The sequence below is a fragment of the Alligator sinensis genome, unplaced genomic scaffold (genome assembly GCF_000455745.1).
Source record: "Alligator sinensis unplaced genomic scaffold, ASM45574v1 scaffold392_2, whole genome shotgun sequence".
Taxonomy (NCBI): Eukaryota; Metazoa; Chordata; order Crocodylia; family Alligatoridae; genus Alligator; species Alligator sinensis.
The window spans coordinates 1,395,431-1,413,509 of NW_005842145.1; the positions used below are offsets into that span (position 1 = coordinate 1,395,431).

General features: G+C 43.0%; 1 protein-coding gene across 6 annotated transcripts in view; it reads left to right on the forward strand.

Moving 5' to 3' along the window:
• The window catches only part of RFX3 (regulatory factor X3), a 263,571-nt gene that overhangs the window by 110,125 nt on the left and 135,367 nt on the right, over positions 1-18,079 (forward strand). For 3 of the 6 annotated variants that reach the window (XM_025206198.1, XM_025206201.1, XM_025206200.1), the window contains exon 2: positions 1,435-1,559. In XM_025206198.1, the coding sequence (XP_025061983.1) occupies positions 1,443-1,559 (117 nt within the window). In that variant the 5' untranslated portion in view covers positions 1,435-1,442. Of the gene's footprint in view, positions 1-254; positions 387-1,434; positions 1,560-18,079 lie in introns of those variants that run through there. The other 3 variants (XM_006025413.3, XM_025206199.1, XM_025206202.1) reach the window with 3 other exon arrangements.

Consider the following 18,079-nt stretch of genomic DNA (forward strand, 5'->3'; position numbering starts at 1 on the left):
TCTTCAAGAATGTATTCATAGCGTGTGCCCAAAATACTGAGTTCTTCAAAATTTTAAGTCTGCTTCTTAGTGTCCCAACATTGTTTATATTCTTCTCTAGATAGAAGTGTGAGATCAGATGATGACTTATAGAAGACAGTCTTTCACTCTGTTTTGAGATTCTACACATTCTGTAAAGTTACTCAATGGATTTAACGTAACTTTTCTTTCTCCTTCATAAAGTTCCCTCTCTAACTTTCCACTCTAGGCAAGCAGTAATACCCAACCAAAGTTGAGATTCTGCCACCTTTATTTATACTGAGCAATACATGTGAAGTCCTATGTTTGAAGAAAGAAAACAGGCACATCAATTTGAGGGGGCTGACTTTGGAAAAGAGGTGCATGTTGTATGTGAGATAATGTTGTATTAAATAATAAGAGGTACTAGGGGCATAAGTGAGACTAGAAAAAGGCCACTGAATTTTGAGTTAAATAATTACTTGAGCCTGTATGCTTGAATTTAGGGAGGAAAATGACTTTCACACAATGACTTAAGAGAATATTCATGATGAAGAGAGAATGATTTTGGTATTATGCATTTTCCTCATTGTACTTTAAAAATACCTTGTGCTTTATGTGTTAACTCTTTCTGAAAACTGGTAATATGTAGATGTTGTAATTTGTCTGTGTTCTTTTGGGGGAATGACTTCAACTATTTAGAATTAAAATAGTGCCAGGTCTGTTTCAAGTTTTCATTTAATGCAGGTGATACTAGAATTTTATATGAAGACATACTTAATGCTGGTTAAGTTTAGAATTAAATATTTCTCAAACTGAAAATATATATTTTTGTAGATGGCCTCAAGTGTGCTGATTATTATAGCATAAACATACATAAGAGCTGAATCTCCCCTCTAATGAGTTTTATAGTGGAGAAACTTCAACTGGCGTCATTGTAGTTACAGTTAGGATATGTTACTATAGGGAGAGAAGAATTAAGCCATGTAATAGATTTGTTTTTCACAGCATTTATCATGGGGGAGTAAGGCGGTTCTCAGGTACCTTGCTATGAACTGACAAGTGCATATTCTGTTACAAAGTAGACTGGAAGGTAATCTCAGAAAAACAATTAATTCTTGGAATCAAAACTTTTGATGTTCTGTGTTGTTTCTGTCCTAGAAGCACTAAGCAGTTCCTGGCCTAGACAGGCCAGGAACCTATGTAATAATAAAAACTTGTAATATTTAGATTATAGCAGCACTTCAAAAAAGAAAAAAAAACCCGGCAATATGCACATACTTGTGTGGTAGTAGAAAAAAAAAAGATTGTTTAGCTAACCTCCTGGTATAGAATTTGGGCAAATGTTCTTTTTCCAAGATTTAACTAAGCATATGTGATGATCAGCAAAAATTCACATGCTAAACTCTTTTTTTTTTATACTTTAATTTTATTCAGAGACCACAATGCAGACGTCAGAGACTGGGTCAGATACAGGTTCGACAGTGACTCTACAGACATCAGTGGCTGGCCAGGCAGCAGTGCCCACGCAGGTAGTACAGCAAGTACCAGTTCAGCAACAGGTAGGTGGCTTGTACTTTTGGAAAACCAGGAAAAGACAAGACAGCTGTGCATTTTCACAGATATAGTGAAGGATAGAATAGGCCTTCTGAAGGAACTCTTCTTTCCTCTTTTTTTCTATTTCATTTTGCCAGAACCAAAGTAGCTGCATAAAAAGACATGTTCATGTCCAGATTGATTTTTTGAAATAGTACATGTGACAGTCACCAGAAATATATACATGTGGTTCTAACAATCAATTCTCTAATAGACTATGTAATATGTAATAAGAAAAAGGAAATACCCAAATACCTAGTAATTTAGTATTTAAATCACTGTATGTTCACATGTATTCATTTGAAAGGTTAATATGGAAAATATCCTGATTTTAATGGCTATTTTTCTCCCTATACTTATTTCCTTAAATCAGCATAAAATAAATGTAAAATAATTATAGAAGCAATGTTGTTTTGCATCTCTGTTCTGTAGGTCACAGAGATTCCTACAGAACCACACAAAGAGTACTCGGTCTAGGAACATTTTTACACTCATGGCACTTCATAGACTTGAAGCACCTTTCAGAAAATGCCAGTTATCACCTTTCACTCATTTTTTTTACTACAGAAAAGTAATAGAGCAATTCTTCTGGTGCAAAAAACTGAAAAAGTCCAAAACAGATCAGAATGTTTTTGACAGCATGGAATACTATTTGAAATCTCTGGGTTTACCTTGTGAATCATGTTTGCATACGTAATAGTGCATACCTAAAAGTGCTAACATTGTGTGCACACTTGAAAGGATCTCTAGGCACCCCAGCAGGATGCTGCAGTACCATTGCTGAGAACTGCTGGTATAGGACCTTGAATAATTTAGCTGGGTTGGCTTCTCATAGTATAAAGGTGAGCACTATAAGCGATTGATTGATTTCTTTGACCTTTAGGCCCTACTCTTGAATTCTTTCCTGCAGCGGGACCTGTGCAGTTTCTACAATGTAAATTAAATGCATTTGGGTGGAACAGGAACTGGGTGTAAGGGTTGTAGCCTTTATACAACTCCTGTCCCAGGCTTTTCACACTTACACATAACTCAGTCATGAATATCTGGGGGGGAGAGGGGGTTGTGGGTAACATCCGATTATTTTACTTGAGAATTGACTTCAATTAAATACAGAAGCTGTTAAAAATGAAAGGGATAATTTAAAACAGGGATGCTCAACTTCCAGCTTGCAGAATCGTGACATCCAGCCTGTGGGTCTCCCCCAGAGCTTGGAAAACTTGGCAGGGGGGACCAGTAGAAGCGCCGCACAATGGTCCAGCTTCAGCTAGGCCATTGCAGCAAAGGGGGATTAGTACTTTGCCCCAACCATGTGCATCCCGATAGGGTTGGGCTGCTCCCCGCATGTACGGATTGAGGCCGCTCTGCTCCACTTTGCTCAACATATTGTAACTAGGGCTGGGCTTCCCCTACTCTCCTCTTACCATGCACGTGCCTGGATCAGAGCCACTTCACCCCCACACATCTGGATTGGGGCCACTCCATTCTCCCTGATGCTCTCCCCCTCCCTCCAAATCGTCCATCCGAATCACGACTGCCTTGCCCCTGCCCTGCTTTTCCAGACCATCGCTAGGCTGCTTTGCCCTCCCCCTGACCCATACATCAGGATTGGGGCTGCTCCACCCTGTGTCTCCCCTGCCTCCCCACACATTTGGATCAGAGCCACTCCATACTGTCCTGCCCCTTTCCTCCTTGCACATCCAGATTAGGTTGCTCTGTTGTACCCCCACTCTGGGTGGCTGGATCAAGATCAGACTGTGCAGCCCCTTTCAGCCAGATCTGGCCCACAGGGAACTTGGTACTGTCCAGCTGGCCTGCAGGGCAAAAAACTTGGGCACCGCTGCTTTAAAGCATGCAGTCTCTTTCCTTGGCAATACAGTATTGCTCTTAAAGTAGTTTCTAGCATTCTAGTTTTTAAATCCCAGAAGATTAAGTTTTTACAGGGGACATTATTCCACATCCTCATGTATTTCACTGATACTATTTCCTCTGATACTCAACTTATATTTTATTGTTTCATTTCCATTATTTCTCAGTGGTCTAGAGCGCTCATTGAGTGCTTGGGACAGGAAGAGGAGGGACGCACCATTCTGATTACCATTCTCACCCCTTGCCCCACAGATCAATTTAGTGCAGTGCAGTGCTGCCCTGCCCAGTACTTGTGGCCAGGAAGAGGCAATGCAGGGTTTCCCTTGCTGCTAGAAAGGGTTGCAGGGGAGGGGAGCACTGTTCCACTTGCTTTATTCATGCTCTTCCCCACTGCAGACACCCTGATAGGTGCAACCCTGCCCTGCCTGGCCCCTGCGTCTGGGCTTGGGCTGCACAGAGTTTCCCTTATGGAGGCAAAGACTCTGTGGCAGGAATCCAAGCATCCTCTCATAGTTGGTGCCCCTCCTCACCTGGCCCGAGTTATGCTACTGTTACTTTTATTTACATTTTTGTACATAATATGGAATAATTCTATTCCGCTCTAAGGCACACATTCAGCAAAATACTTGACTTTGAGCACATAATTAATATCATCTCTCTTCAGTGAAAGCATGCAAGTACATAGTTTATGTCCCACTGAAATCAGTGGGTGGTTAAATGGCTGAATACGGATAGGTTTGAGTAAAGTACATACCTATAGGTAAGAAATGGGCTGAAGTGCTTTTGCTGAACTGGGGGTCCTGGTGTTTACATCCTTCATTATTTGTGGATATTTATGACTTTTCTGATCTACCCCCTTAGCTATTGTTTAGCCAATCTGAGTAGATATTGGGTCCTCTTAATCTTTCCTCATAAATTAACCTGCCTGGCTCTTTCATTAATTATGCAGTTCTTTTCTAGGTTTATTCCAATTTTCTTCTCTTAATACGGTGCTCAGAACAAAGACAATAATCTATGATAGTAACAGTGGACTGTTACCTCCCTGATCTGTGATGTGACAATGGCTGTTGAAGATTGCATCCATCTGTTTGCATTATGCAATTTTGTAAAATTTTGAGTCCACTATCAACCTTCATTTTATTTCAGCATTCGTTCTTGTACTACTTCCTGAGCATTTCCGTCATTGTCTAATCTATTTGTATTGTGGATTATTTTTCACCTGACATTAGAATGCATTTTTCCAGGTTTAATCTTACTTTGTTATTCTTTGCTCACATTTTTAAATTCTCTGTAATCTTTTCACCCATTCACTATCCTTATTGGTGATTTCAACTTGCCCATTTAAAAAAATCTTGGCATTAATGTGCTGTTTATTTTCCTGTCCGGATAATTAGGACAGGGCTTATTTAACATAATTAACAACTTTCAAGCTGTGTACATTAATATTTATCTCTAACTTTTATGATCCTTTAGTGAGTTTTCGGTCTATATGGTAGCTTTCTTACCCTAACCAATGTGAATTAGATTTTCCTTTAAAATGTTGTTCTATACATACATATTTTTGTTCAAATACAACTAAGTTGCATTGTCTTTAGTTTACCTGCACTTATGTTTAGTATAAAATTGTATTTCCTCCCACAAAAAACAACCCTCCCAAAATTGGAGTGCATGTATTATGTAGAGAAGCTGATTTGCTGACTGGGATAGAAACACTCTGCTTTGATTCCTGCTCCACACTGGAGCAACTGTGGCATTACTATTCAGGCAGCTGAGGAGTCATTGATTTAATGGCTCATTGTTCTGTACTCTAGAGGTGTTTCATTTCTCCTTTTTAATGGTCATAATGTTCTACCAGTCAAGCTAACCTGGGGCAATTTGCTGTTTGTTAGCTACTCCAGATCTCTCCTATTTCACTGCTTCGGAGACTCTAGCTCTTTTCAAAATCATTGACTCACACATGGATACTAGTCTACAGAAGCAGCTAGGGTTGCAGCTTTAGTTAAGTAGGAAAGGGAAGGTAAGCCAGTTGAAGATTAGGATCTGTACCTGGTCTATGCAGCCATAACTCTGGAAAAATCTGTTTTTCTTTATTCTGACTTTGAAAAACAAGGCATGTATTGTAGTCTGTGTTGTGTTGTATGTGAGAAAATACAGTAAACCTTTTGGTAAAGCAAGGCTGGAAAAGCATTGCTATTTCAATTTTCTGTCATTCCCCATGTTGATGCTTTGACATGTTCTTATTTGTGCACCAGCATCACTGCTGATTTTGCCATCCAGATTTCTCCTAAAAAAAAAATCTCCCCACCCCTTGGCTCTCACATTCTAATAGTTTTGATTTTTTTTTTTAATTCTGTTTCTTTTCTGGGCTTGGGAAGGATGTGTGATTGACAGCCACGGGGAGAGCAGTCTTCTCCATGTTTAGATACAAAGCACAAGACAAAGAGCAACAGTTTAAGGTTTTTGGTTTTTTAAGGAACCATTGTCAGGGAATTTTATATCTCGGGATGGGAGAATCCATTTTCATTTTTCCACACCCATTGATTTTTCTACAAGCCTGAGCCAATTTGAATTTTGCTGTAGGTGATCTATATAGGGATCAAATTATTTTGGCTAGTAGTGTCTGCTGGGGTCGTGCATGTGACCTAAACCATCTTACGTGCTCATATGAAGCCATAAGGAATGAAGCTATTTCAACTGTCCTTCAACCCTCTCATTATCTGTGGCAGAATGATGAATCTTGGTGAATGTCTGACCAGTTAGTACTTAAACATTTTCTACATTTTGTTACAACATTTTTTGTTTTGATTTTTCAGTTGCCAGGAATTAATGATCAAATATTGGGAGCATATTTCACTGATTAGATCTTCCTTCCCCATCTTCATACAAAAGCTCTTTTTTTTTTTATCCTTTGTACCACCTTCCCTATACATAACTTCTTTAATGATTGATTCAGACTCTGTGGGCTTTAAGTCTGTCTGTCAAGTGTTGGATTCCTCCCCTTAAAGAACAGATACATTAGGTATTTTGTGGCTTTTAGGAAACATATCTTCCAAGCTGTGTCTTGGCACATTTGTCTTTCTCGATGAGTACCTCTGCATTGTTAGAAAAGAAAACGAAATTTCAGTTCTTGAAACAGTCCATGAAGGCCTCATTTGCCCCAGAGAAAACAAGTGCCTGACTTGTAAAGCCTGGCCAGGGGTGAAAAGGGACATCAGTACAGCAAACTGGGCAAGCCTCAACAACACCATCATTCCCCTCATTTTACTGATCCTGGCCAAGAAATAACTCAGCCACACCTTCTCAGCCAGCAGACCACTGGGGGGGGGCTTCCCCACCTGGCTCTGCCATGGGAAGGGGGGGGGAAGTCTACAGTGGAGGTTGTTACCTCTCCCCCCGCTCAGCTGGACTGCTGGCTGGGGAGATAACATAGCCAGGTGATTGCCCAGCTCCTGGCTTGGGTGGGGGGTGTGTAAAACCCCCACTGCAAGCTTCCCCTCAGCTGGCAGCCAGGGCAGTCACCTGGCCATGGCCCCTCTTTGGTTAGCAGGCTGGCTAAAGAGGGACTGGGAAGTGAAATGACCCCCCACTGCAGGCTCCCCTCTCTCCCCTCCCCACCCTGCCCTGTACTGGGCACAGCCTGGCTGGGGGTCCAGAGCCAGGTGTGGGGGAACCCTTTCTGCCCTCACTCCCTCCTTAGCTGGCCTACTGGCCAAGGAGGGGGTGTGACCAGGTGATCACTATGGTTCCCTGCTGTAGGAAAGCATGCAGTGGGGGCTTTACTCCCCTTGCCCAAGCCAGGAGCTGGGGAGATCACCTGGTCACACCTCAGCAGGCCAGCTGAGGAGGGAGTGGAGGAGGGAAAGGTAGCTTCCACTGTGGCCTTCTACCCTGCCCTACACCCAGCATGGCCCAGCTAGGGATCTGGAACCAGGGAGGGGGGCAGTCCCTCCCATCCCACTCAGTCCTCAGCCAGCCACCAGGGGCATGGCTTGGGTGATTGGCCCGGCTCTGGTTCTGGGTGTGGGGAGAGAAAGGAAGAAATGCCCTCTTTGGGGCTCCCCCTTTCCCCCTTACACTCACACCTGGGAGTCCACAGCTAGGGGTCTGGTGCAGGGTGGGAAGGTTCCCTTCATATCCCTCCTCAGCTGGCCTGGACTGAGGAGGGGTTGTGGCTATGGGAACTAGCTCCAGACATGGGGGAGAAAGGGAGAAACGCTCCACTGGGGACCTTCCCCTTCCCTGGCACTAGGGAGACCCTGGCTGGGGGTCTGGTGGGAGGGTTCCCCCCCCACAATGCTTCAATCTCAGCTGGCTAGAGGCTGAAGAGGGAGCATGGCTGGGGGCATCTCCTGGCTCTCTGCTGTGGCTGTCAGGCTGGGAGGTGTGCTCTAGCAGTCCCCGGTTCCTGGTATGGGCCACTGCAGGGGTTTGGCTGCCTTTCAGGTTTGAAAAGCAAATGTCGGTTCACTTTCTAATAGGTTCAATCTAGGCAGTTTACAGAAACCTGCAAAGATTGAATCAATTCAGTCTTGGGGCTTTTGACTGTGTGTACTTAGCCCCAAAGTCAAAAGAGTCCATCTCCCACAAATGGAAAATGAAGGATTCAATTTGGAATCCAGTATTTTAGGACTGAAGGTTTGCTTAGTGGACCTATATGTTACAAAGGTGAGCAAAAATGTCCCATATTTTACTTCTGAGAAGGGATGAGTCATGAATCTAAAGCAAACACATTTCTGATTCAGTGGAATCAAAACCTGTTGTTATGACTCTGCCCCACCTTACCCCATCCTGATGATTCCCAAGGTACTCAGAAAAATATCTCAGGACAAGGCTTGGGTGATATTAATTGTGACTACTAGGATTTATCAGTTGCTACATTTTGGGCTTCTCAGTTCTGGCATTCCACCCAAAGTTTGATGGTTATTCAGCTAGTTTTTTAGCCCTTAGTCTCTAGTTTTGTGGAATCTGACTCATTTCCATCAGTTATAGAACTGTTTCCTGAATGTAGTATTGACGTCTTTAATGTATCTGCCTTCCAAAGTATTATAATCATGTTCTATATATCATTTTTCTATAAAGGTAGCATTTTTAGCAGCTATCAGCTTGAATTGAGTGAATTCCCACCTTTGGTATGGTTTAAACAGGGACTATGGAGTTTTATCCCATTACCTGAATTAGCTATTGTAAACCCCAGGACCGTCCCTACAGGGGGTGAATCGGGACAACCGCCCTGGGCCCTGCATTTTGGGGGGGCCCTGTGGACAGTGCCATACAGGCCCCGCTGTGGCCACCGCATGCCACCGGCTCCGCACTCTGGCTGCTTGCCACACCCCACCTTGTCTGTCCCCCCCTACTCCAGCCACTCTCCCCCTCCCCCCGCTCTGGCCACTCACCGTCCTGCACAGGCTGATATGCCCTGGGCCCCCACACAACCCTAGGGATGACTCTGGTAAACCCTTTTGTTCCTGTGGGTTCTTTGCTTCTTTGCATCTCCCAGCACTGCTTGCCTCACCCAATGTTCCCTTTCCACCTTTTACTTTCAGATCACTCACTCTACTTTATATGCTGCTCTATACTTGTCCTTTCACAGCATCTGACAAAGTGAGCTCAAGTTTATGAAAGTTTGTGCTCTTTATATATCATATTTAGTTGGTCTGTAAGGTGCTTATTTACTCTACCTTCTGCCTGACTTCAGACTAACATGACAAACTCTGTCTAGGGTTTCCTTACACATTTTCCCATATGGAAAGAGTTGTGCATACAACGTGCCCAGAATTTTTACTGAAGTTTGTTACAGATTTTCACTTAAATTAGTTTATCTATTTATTCCTCTCCTCAAATCTTCTTATTCTAGTTCAGACTAATATTAATGTTTGATATCCTAAGAGCAGTGTCTTTCTATCTGCATAGAACAAAGCTCCTTAGAAGATCCTTCAGGAACCGTAGCTAAAGGTTAGTGAATAACTAATCAAGGACTATTGGGGTGGGTTTCAAATCAAATTTAGATGTCTCATACTTCGCATAAATTTCCCCTTCTCTCTTTGGTTAAAGCACACTTTTACAAGGTCTGTAGAATATCTTAAAGGGCTTCCTGTCTTTGAAATCTATAAGAGGAAATTGTGTTTAATAGATTTATCTTACGCTATTTCATTATGAGGTCTAATTTGGTAGATCTGTATTTGTCTCCTTGACATAACTCTAGGCAATGCCCTGAAGTGGTGTATATATAGAAAAAATGCTCAAAGGAGAAAGAGGTACGTTATTGTATGTGGAGTTAATTGATAAGTTTTTGGACACATGCATCCCATGACCTGTCTGTCTTCTCTACTGGTTCAGAATGCAGGTTACCAACCCAAGAATTATTTTTTTTTACTGACAATCTATAAGCTTTTTACTGACAACCAGAGTTTTTTTTTAACTGACACATTTTAATGTCAATAATACAATTTTCTTGAGTTGGCATGGCTGCAGTAGTGGTTCTACACTATGCAGTCCCTACCCCAGGTGTCCTCCGCTCACCCCACATGCTAGCACCCTACACTGTGTTGCCCCTTCCAGTCCATTATTTAGCCTGACTCCCAATCCCTCTGCCCCAACACAGATCCTCAGCTGCCATGTCTTCCCCCCCCATGCACAGCCCCACAGCTCTGCCCTTGTCTTACCTGGCCTGAGGCTTCACAGCCCTGCATACCTTTGGGGTGAACATTGAGTAGACAAGCAGTGGCTGGGACATTTAGTAGCAGCACTAGCTAGCATGAGAGAGAAGGAGTTATTGAGACTCTAGTGGGCCACAAAGCCCTGACAGACAACTCCAAATAGCATGCCTGTTTTGACATCAGGTGGCGCTGCTCTGTTCTCTCTGTCCATTGATGTTTACATTCCTGTTTTATTCCAGTGGCAAATAAGACCATGGATCTTCAAACAACCACACTGTTTCTGAGGCTTTTTTTATAGACAGCTTTTGTGTTTTTTTTATATGGACTGCTCTTAAAACATATGGACAGATGGCAACCCTGTTCAGAATATTACTGGATATCATTATTAGGAAGGAATTACTATTGAGGCTACCTTGTCATTTGTATGTGTGTGTGAAGGGTTCATGTGCAGCCTCCACAGGTTATTGATAGCTGAAGATTTTAGCTTGTACCCATGAGAGTGCACACAGTGCCATCTGTATGGATAAAGGCATCTTGAAGAATGTACAGGTACTTAGTGCAGGGTCATTGTAATCCTTTTGTTCCATTGTAGTCCTTTTGTCCCTGTTTTTTGGCATTCTCAGTAAAATGGCTTTGAATGAAAATGAAGAAAGGTTGCAGCTGTTTCATTTTTTATGTTTTCATGTAAGAAGAGAAAGAAAAACATAAAGAGAATCCCTGATCCATGGGTCTCACAATTCTAAGTGATGGTTGGGGGAAAGAGTATAAAGATAGGCAACTCATGCAAATGAAGAAGATGGACTATAGAAATCAAAGCAGGGGTGGGATTTCTCAGAAAGGCTTAAATGTGGACAAGAAACTACAGACACTTTGCAGATGAATGCATGCAATGCATAGAGTCCTGTTTAGTTGAGGAAGTTATGGGATTAATCCCATTGGTAAAGAAGAAGACTGTAGAGAGACTGAAGTGGGTAATATGTCTATCTGGGAGACCCAAATAATCTTGCAGTTATGAAGACAGGGCATAAGGACTATATAAGATTTGGCTAATGAGCTAGAGAAAAAGATTAGTTTTAATGGATATTGAGAGGTGGCAGAATGTATAAATGACCTTGTTGGTGAAAAAGGCATCAAAATGAGAATATAGTGAGTAGGTGGCAGCCAGGATAATGTGAATGCTGTCTTTCTAGTGGAGGTGAGGAAAGAGGTCTATTTAGCAAAATAAGTTTATTTATTTATTATAACATGCATGTGATATAACAGGTTTTTTGCTGAATTAAGTTGATACTGATTACCAGATATCATTTCTTCCTAGCAAACTCTTTACATCCTCCATTGCTTTAGTATATTCTGCATGCTTAAGTTTTACATTGTGCATGTGGCTTAGAGCTTGTTTTTATATTATACTAATATATCAAGTATTTAAATATGTATTCTGTGTTTTTAAGGAGAAATATTATTTCCCTGAAGAAAGGAAAACTGGTTAAATAAAAAGGTTAATCTGACAATCCTTTCCTTAGAGCTATGTTTGTGTGGAAGTAGCTTTTATATTAAGCAAGCAATAAATCAGTATCTCTCATCTTTCCTGATGAAATATATCCTTTCTTTACAAAGAGCTAATATAAATACAGCTCTTATAAAAGTCTTTTTCAGTCTTTCAGGGTCAGACAAAACTCACTGCCACAAATGAAAACATAGGATACCGTTAGGATAGCAGTGGTAGTAAAGAAAGGTGGTTTCAGAAATCCAGCTGTTTGTCATTGTCAGGTAGAGGGAAGCCTTCCCAGGGTTTAGTTGCAGAAGAAAGGTCAAAAGATGGGGAAAGGTGCAACATTAGCATGCTGAGGAATTTGTTTAGTCCTATTTTTTTCCTTCAAATATGCCCATCATTTACTCATTTCATACCTGTTTTCACCGCAGTCTTAAAAACATCAGGAAACAAATTTACAAGGAATTTGCACTACCCCACATGGTATTGGAGAAGTGGAATTAAAATAATTATGTAATCTATTTGAAGAGGGGTCTCCATCCAACAACATTTGAACAAAACAGATCTTCGTATTAATCTTAGATGATAGTCATGCCATGCCAAAAGGATTGTGAAAATGTAACATTGAACCAGAGATGCATGCATAAGTCTGCTAATCAGAATTGGAACCTAATGCAAAACCATGTTTAACATTTGAAAAACATAATCATGAACTGACATCAGTCATTTATATAAATATGAATATGTGCTAAGAATATTACAGCATGTGCTATTTATATGCTTTTACCAAAAGCAATCCAGACAAATAAAAGTAGGAAAATGATTTTAATCTCTGGATGTACATAATTTTTCCTTCTCAGCTGTATTAATAGGCATTGTTTATGGTTTTTTAAACTAGGTTTATAAATCTTGCTTTATTTTGTCCTGTTGCCCCTTGTTTCCTTTTTTGTGCTTTTAATACAAATGCTCTTAATTTGAAATACAAAGTCGTCTTGTAAAACATTACATTTTTATGGTTTGAGATAAGTTTTTATTTTGATTGAATTTTGTATTCATTTTAGTTTTGTTGACAAACATTAATATTAGCAGACTATAAATTAGACTTCGTTTGTTCCTTGAGGAAGCATATTTTGCTCAAGCATGTAATTTGCTTTGGTATTCTTTTTTTCTATAAATATTAACAAAAATAATCACTAAAAAAGCTATATCAAAATGGGAATTTATTCTGCATCTTATTCCATTGGGGCATACAGATTTCTATAACCTCTTCTCTGCCAGTTTCTTCAGGCTGGAAACAACCAAATAAGAGGCACTGAAAGGATCTGCTGTGGGGCCCTTATTAACTTCATTTGTTTCCTGTGCCTGTCAGTTAATTTTCTATCTTAAAGCAAGGCAGTTCCAAAAAGTCTCCTGTGAGGTAGCCTGCTCCCCAACGCACACATAATGCCAGTTTTAGAGCTTGTTCATGATTGTGTCATAAATGTTCCAGTGTGCTATGTAATTAATACTGAATAGCGGGGTTGCTTTCACATGGTCAGGCGTGCAGGGAAACCACTTTGGAATTTAGCATGCCTCTGGCAAACATTCCCCCAGAGACCCCCATTTTTTCTTCTGCTTTAAAAGCTAATGGGCAACACCATTACATTTTTGTTAAACATTTAAATACTAATTGCAGGGCCAGATAATATGTAAACTGGAAGAACAGAAAGAAAACAAAAACTAGTTCTAGACTGTTGTACTAAAAATGGTGGTGAGATGATATTTCCCCCAGTCCCTGCCCCTCAGAAGCCATAGTCAAGTTTTCCTCAGTTAACTGACTCCTCATAGAGATTTCAGAGATGCAGACATACTTCTGCTTTGCATTCTACTTATGCCCCCAAATAGAAGTAAGAACCTACTTCAAAGGTATTGGCACATGTGCAACTTACCACAAGATAAGAGAGGATGTGGAACTCAAGCATGTCAGTTGCTCCCCTGGAACTGTTTAGATGCCTGCCTTTCCTCCAATGCAAATGTAAGTTAGCATGCACCTCAGTAAAACTGGGGTTAGCTACCTCATTTACCACTGTGTAAAAACACACAAATGTGTAATTAGACCAGGGTAGCTGACAGGCTCTAAGGTTAAGTACAGACGGTCAAAAAGCCTGTGGCTGAATCGATTCAGTCATTGCAGGTTAGTCTAAGCTGTGCAGATTGAACTCATAATCAAGTGAACAGACATTCACTTTTGAGTCCAGAAATGCAGCCACATGCCTAAAGTGGCCCAGGGCAGAAGCTGGGGTGGTGCTAGAACACGCCTCCCTGCTTGGCTGGAGCAGACAGTTTAGGCCAAGGCTAGCCCGCCCACCCTGTGAGAGGAGTAGAGTGACCAGCTTTTCAAAATGGAAAGGTGGGACACATGTCCACCTCTCTTCCCCGCCCCCCCCCCGCCTACCAGTCCCATGGGACGCCCCTGCCCACTGTGGGTCAGGGAGGCCCGGGTGAGGGAGATTCCTTGCCCTCCAACGAAGCTGACCTCGTGAAGGAACACCTTGACAGGCTGGATACCTTCAAGTTAGCCAGCCTTGACGGGTTATACCCAAGGGTACTCAAGGAGCTGGCAAGCATCATAGCTCAGCCCCTGGCGCGGATCTTTTAGAGCTCTTGGCGCTCTGGTGAAGTGCCCAAAGATTCGAAGAAGGCCAATGTTGTGCCTATCTTCAAGAAAGGGAGGAAAGTGGATCTGGCAAACTACAGGCCCATCAGCTTGACCTCTGTCCTGGGGAAGGTCTTGGAAAAGATTATCAGAGAAGCCATCCTTAACAGACGAGCTGAAGGCAATATCCTGAGGGATACCCAGCATGGGTTTGTTGCGGATAGGTCTTACTTGATGAGTCTCATTTGCTTTTATGACCAGGTGACCTATCCCCTGGATAGTGGGGGAGAGATTGACGTTGTATATCTTGACTTTAAAAAAGCCTTCAATCTGGTATCCCATGATCACCTCTTGGCTAAACTGGCTAACTGCGGCCTTGACCTCACCACAATCCTCTGGCTAGGGAATTGGCTCCGCAGTAGGACCCAGAGGGTGGTGGTTGACGGAAGCCAATCATCTTGGTGCACGGTCACCAGTGGGGTCCCTCAAGGCTCTACCATAGGGCCTATACTATTTAACATCTTCATCAGTGGTGTGGACATTGGTGTCAGAAGCGGACTGGCCAAGTTTGCCGATGACACCAAACTCTGGGGTAAAGTATCCACACTTGAGGACAGGAGGGTGATCCAGGCAGATCTTGACAGGCTCATGAAATGGACGGATGAGAACCTGATAGTGTTTAACACCGAAAAATGCAAGGTTCTCCACCTGGGGAGGAAAAACCTGCAGCATGCTTATAGGCTCGGCAGTGCTATGCTGGTTAGCACTACAGATGAAAGGGACTTGGGGGTCATGATTGACCACAAGATGAACATGAGCCTTCAGTGTGATGCTGCGGCTAGTAAAGCGAGCAAAATGCTGGCTTGCATCCATAGATGCTTCTCAAGCAAATACCAGGATGTCATTCTCCCGTTGTACTCAGCCTTGGTGAGACCGCAGCTGGAGTACTGTGTCCAGTTTTGAGCTCCACAATTCAAAAAGGATATGGAGAAGCTTGAGAGGGTGCAGAGGAGAGCCACGCACATGATCAGAGGTTAGGAAAACAGATCTTATGATGAGAGGCTGAGAGCCATGGGACTCTTCAGCCTGGAAAAGCGCAGGCTTGGGATGATCTGGTGGCCACCTATAAGTTTATCAGGGGTGCTTATCAGGATCTGAGGGAACGTCTGTTCACCAGAGCGCCCCAAGGGATAACAAGATCGAAAAGTCACAAACTCCACCGCGACAGATTCAGGCTGAACATAAGGAAAAACTTCTTTACTGTCCGAGCCCCCAAGGTTTGGAATAGACTGCCCCCAGAGGCGGTTTAAGCACCCGCTTTGAATGCCTTCAAGACACATTTGGATGCTTATCTTGATGGTATCCTATGACCCCTGCTGACTTCCTGCCCCTGGGGCAGGAGGCTGGACTTGATGATCCTCCGGGGTCCCTTCCAGCCCAAATGTCTATGAAATATATGAAATCCTCTGGTGGCCCAGCTGGAGCAGAGCCAAGCAGAACAGAGGTGGTGGGTGTGGGCTGCCTGCTGCAGGCTCAGGGCTACCTGTCCTACTGCTTTTCCCCATGGCAGCCCACAGTGGCACATGCCCCCTGCCCACCTGGCAACAGTAGGGAACACAACTCCATGCTACCACCACCTCCGCTGCTGCCAGGTGGGCAGGGGGCACCTCGCCATGGCAGCGTGGCTAGCACAGAGCTCCCAAGGGAGGACAGGAAGCCCTGAGCCCTCAGTGGGCTGCCCACATCTGCCCCAACAAATCTGGGGGGCACATGCCCCCACATGTCCGTCCTGGGAGTTTGCACAGTAGTGGAGATCTGCTCTTCCGCTCGCTGGATGAGCTGCCTGTGGCTATATCCTACTCCCTGCCTCCAGCCCCTGCCGCACTCCCTCTCTGCAGGAACCTGTTCTCCATGCTGCCTGGCTGTATTCCTGGCCACATGCATGTGCGCCCCTGTGTCCCACTCTTGGCAGACCCAAGCATCCTACCAGGGGAAACCCACTGCTTCCTAAACTTGGACCCCTGCAGGATACTGCAAATCTAGGACAAACGCTGTCTCAGAGTAATGCAGCCCAGGACTGGGACTTGATGTTCCCATTCTGGAACTGTCCCACCCAGTTAGGGATAGGTGGTCACCCTAGAGAAGGGGGTTTGCAGGGGAGGTGCAAAACATCCTGGGATGCTGGGGTAAAGTAACTTGAACCTGAAAGGCATCTGGGTACAGAAGTTCAATGAACTGACTTAACGTAAATCAGTTAAGTCTGATACTACATCTATCCAGTTTTTTCTTAAACTGGTTTTGTCCATTTTGAAAGCAGTTTGTCCATTGAAATTCTTTTGTGTTACAGATTTGAACTGGTTTCTGATTACTTGTACCAGTTTATGTGTAATTTCTGTCCCTAATCTAAGTCTATACTCTGTCTTAGATAGTGGCAATTGGTTCGTCTACCTGTACCTTCCCCTAAAGCAGGGGTGCCTAACAGCACAAGTGGCACCGGTAGCCTTTGTGTGGCACATGGTAGACCAGGGAGGGGATGGGCAGCATAGTCACAGGTAGGGAGGAGAAAGCAGAACAGCGTATCAGGTGGGGAGCACAGAGCAGGAAGTAGAACAAGACTTATCAGGGAAAGGGTATTGGAGGGTGTAGGGCTAATTTGTGGCAAAACACTCTCACAAAAATGTTGACCCCCACTGCCCTAAAAAATTTAGCTTTGGTTTCATGTGGTGAGCAGAATTTTGTCATTTGAAAAATCTTATTTCCTTATAACTAATTTATAATATCTTAGATATTAACCAAGGCTTTAAAACTCCTTAACATGAAGCGTTTGTCAAGACAAAATTTTCCTAAATAAAGAGCATCACAAATGCTTTTTTTGTTGTATTATTTCTCATATTTTAAGCACCTGTGATTACAAGAACTTGTAGGTTATCTCTATATTTCAAACTGTACTAGAGATACCCCCCAGCATCCCAAGATGCTTTGCACCTCCCCCCCACAAACCTTCTCTCTAGGGTGACCACCTATCCCTAATTAGGTACTGGAAGCAGTCTAGCCAAGGAATTACACGTGGACTAATTTACTTTATTTCTGCAAATTTGATCTTTTTTATTTAAAATCATCTTGGAAACATCTTTTTTAGTCCATTCCCTCTTCACTGAGTGTCATTGTGTTTTGTTACAACCCAAACTGATGCCACTTTGATCTAGAAAAAAGGTTAAGATATTTCAACTAGTAATAAGTAGATGCTGCCTTTAATGATTTTTAAGAATAAAATAATGGAATATATCAATTATATTATTATGAAATCAGTAGTAGTAGAACTGTATATTGTGATATAAAATAATAATGAGTAAAAAGAAAAACTGAATTTGAAATTAAATTGTGTGTGTGTATATTAGGGAGGCATCGATAAAGATTTTCTTGGCCGATACCAATAACTGATTATTAACCAAACATATCGGGGCTGATATGAATCTGATTGCCAATTTACAGAAAACTCTATTCATGGATTTGAATATTTGCGGTGCACTGTGCCAATGGGGTGGGTTGGGATGAGCACCACCGCAGCTCCCTCCGGTGCTGCACTGAGCTCCTGCTTCTGTAAAAGCAGGCATGCAGCATTGCATGGGGCAGGGGAGGGCAGAGCCAGGGACAGTGGAACGGAGAGCAGAGCCGGGAAGACAGATTCGAGCGGGCAGAAAGTGAGTGCTGGGGACTAGGTGGGAGGCAGAGGTGGCAGCATCTTCTTCCCCAGAGGCAGCCGTGGTCAGTCCCCAGGCGCTGTGGGGAAGCCCCGCATTTCCAGCTGCATGCAGGGGGGGGGGGGGGGGGGGGGGGGGG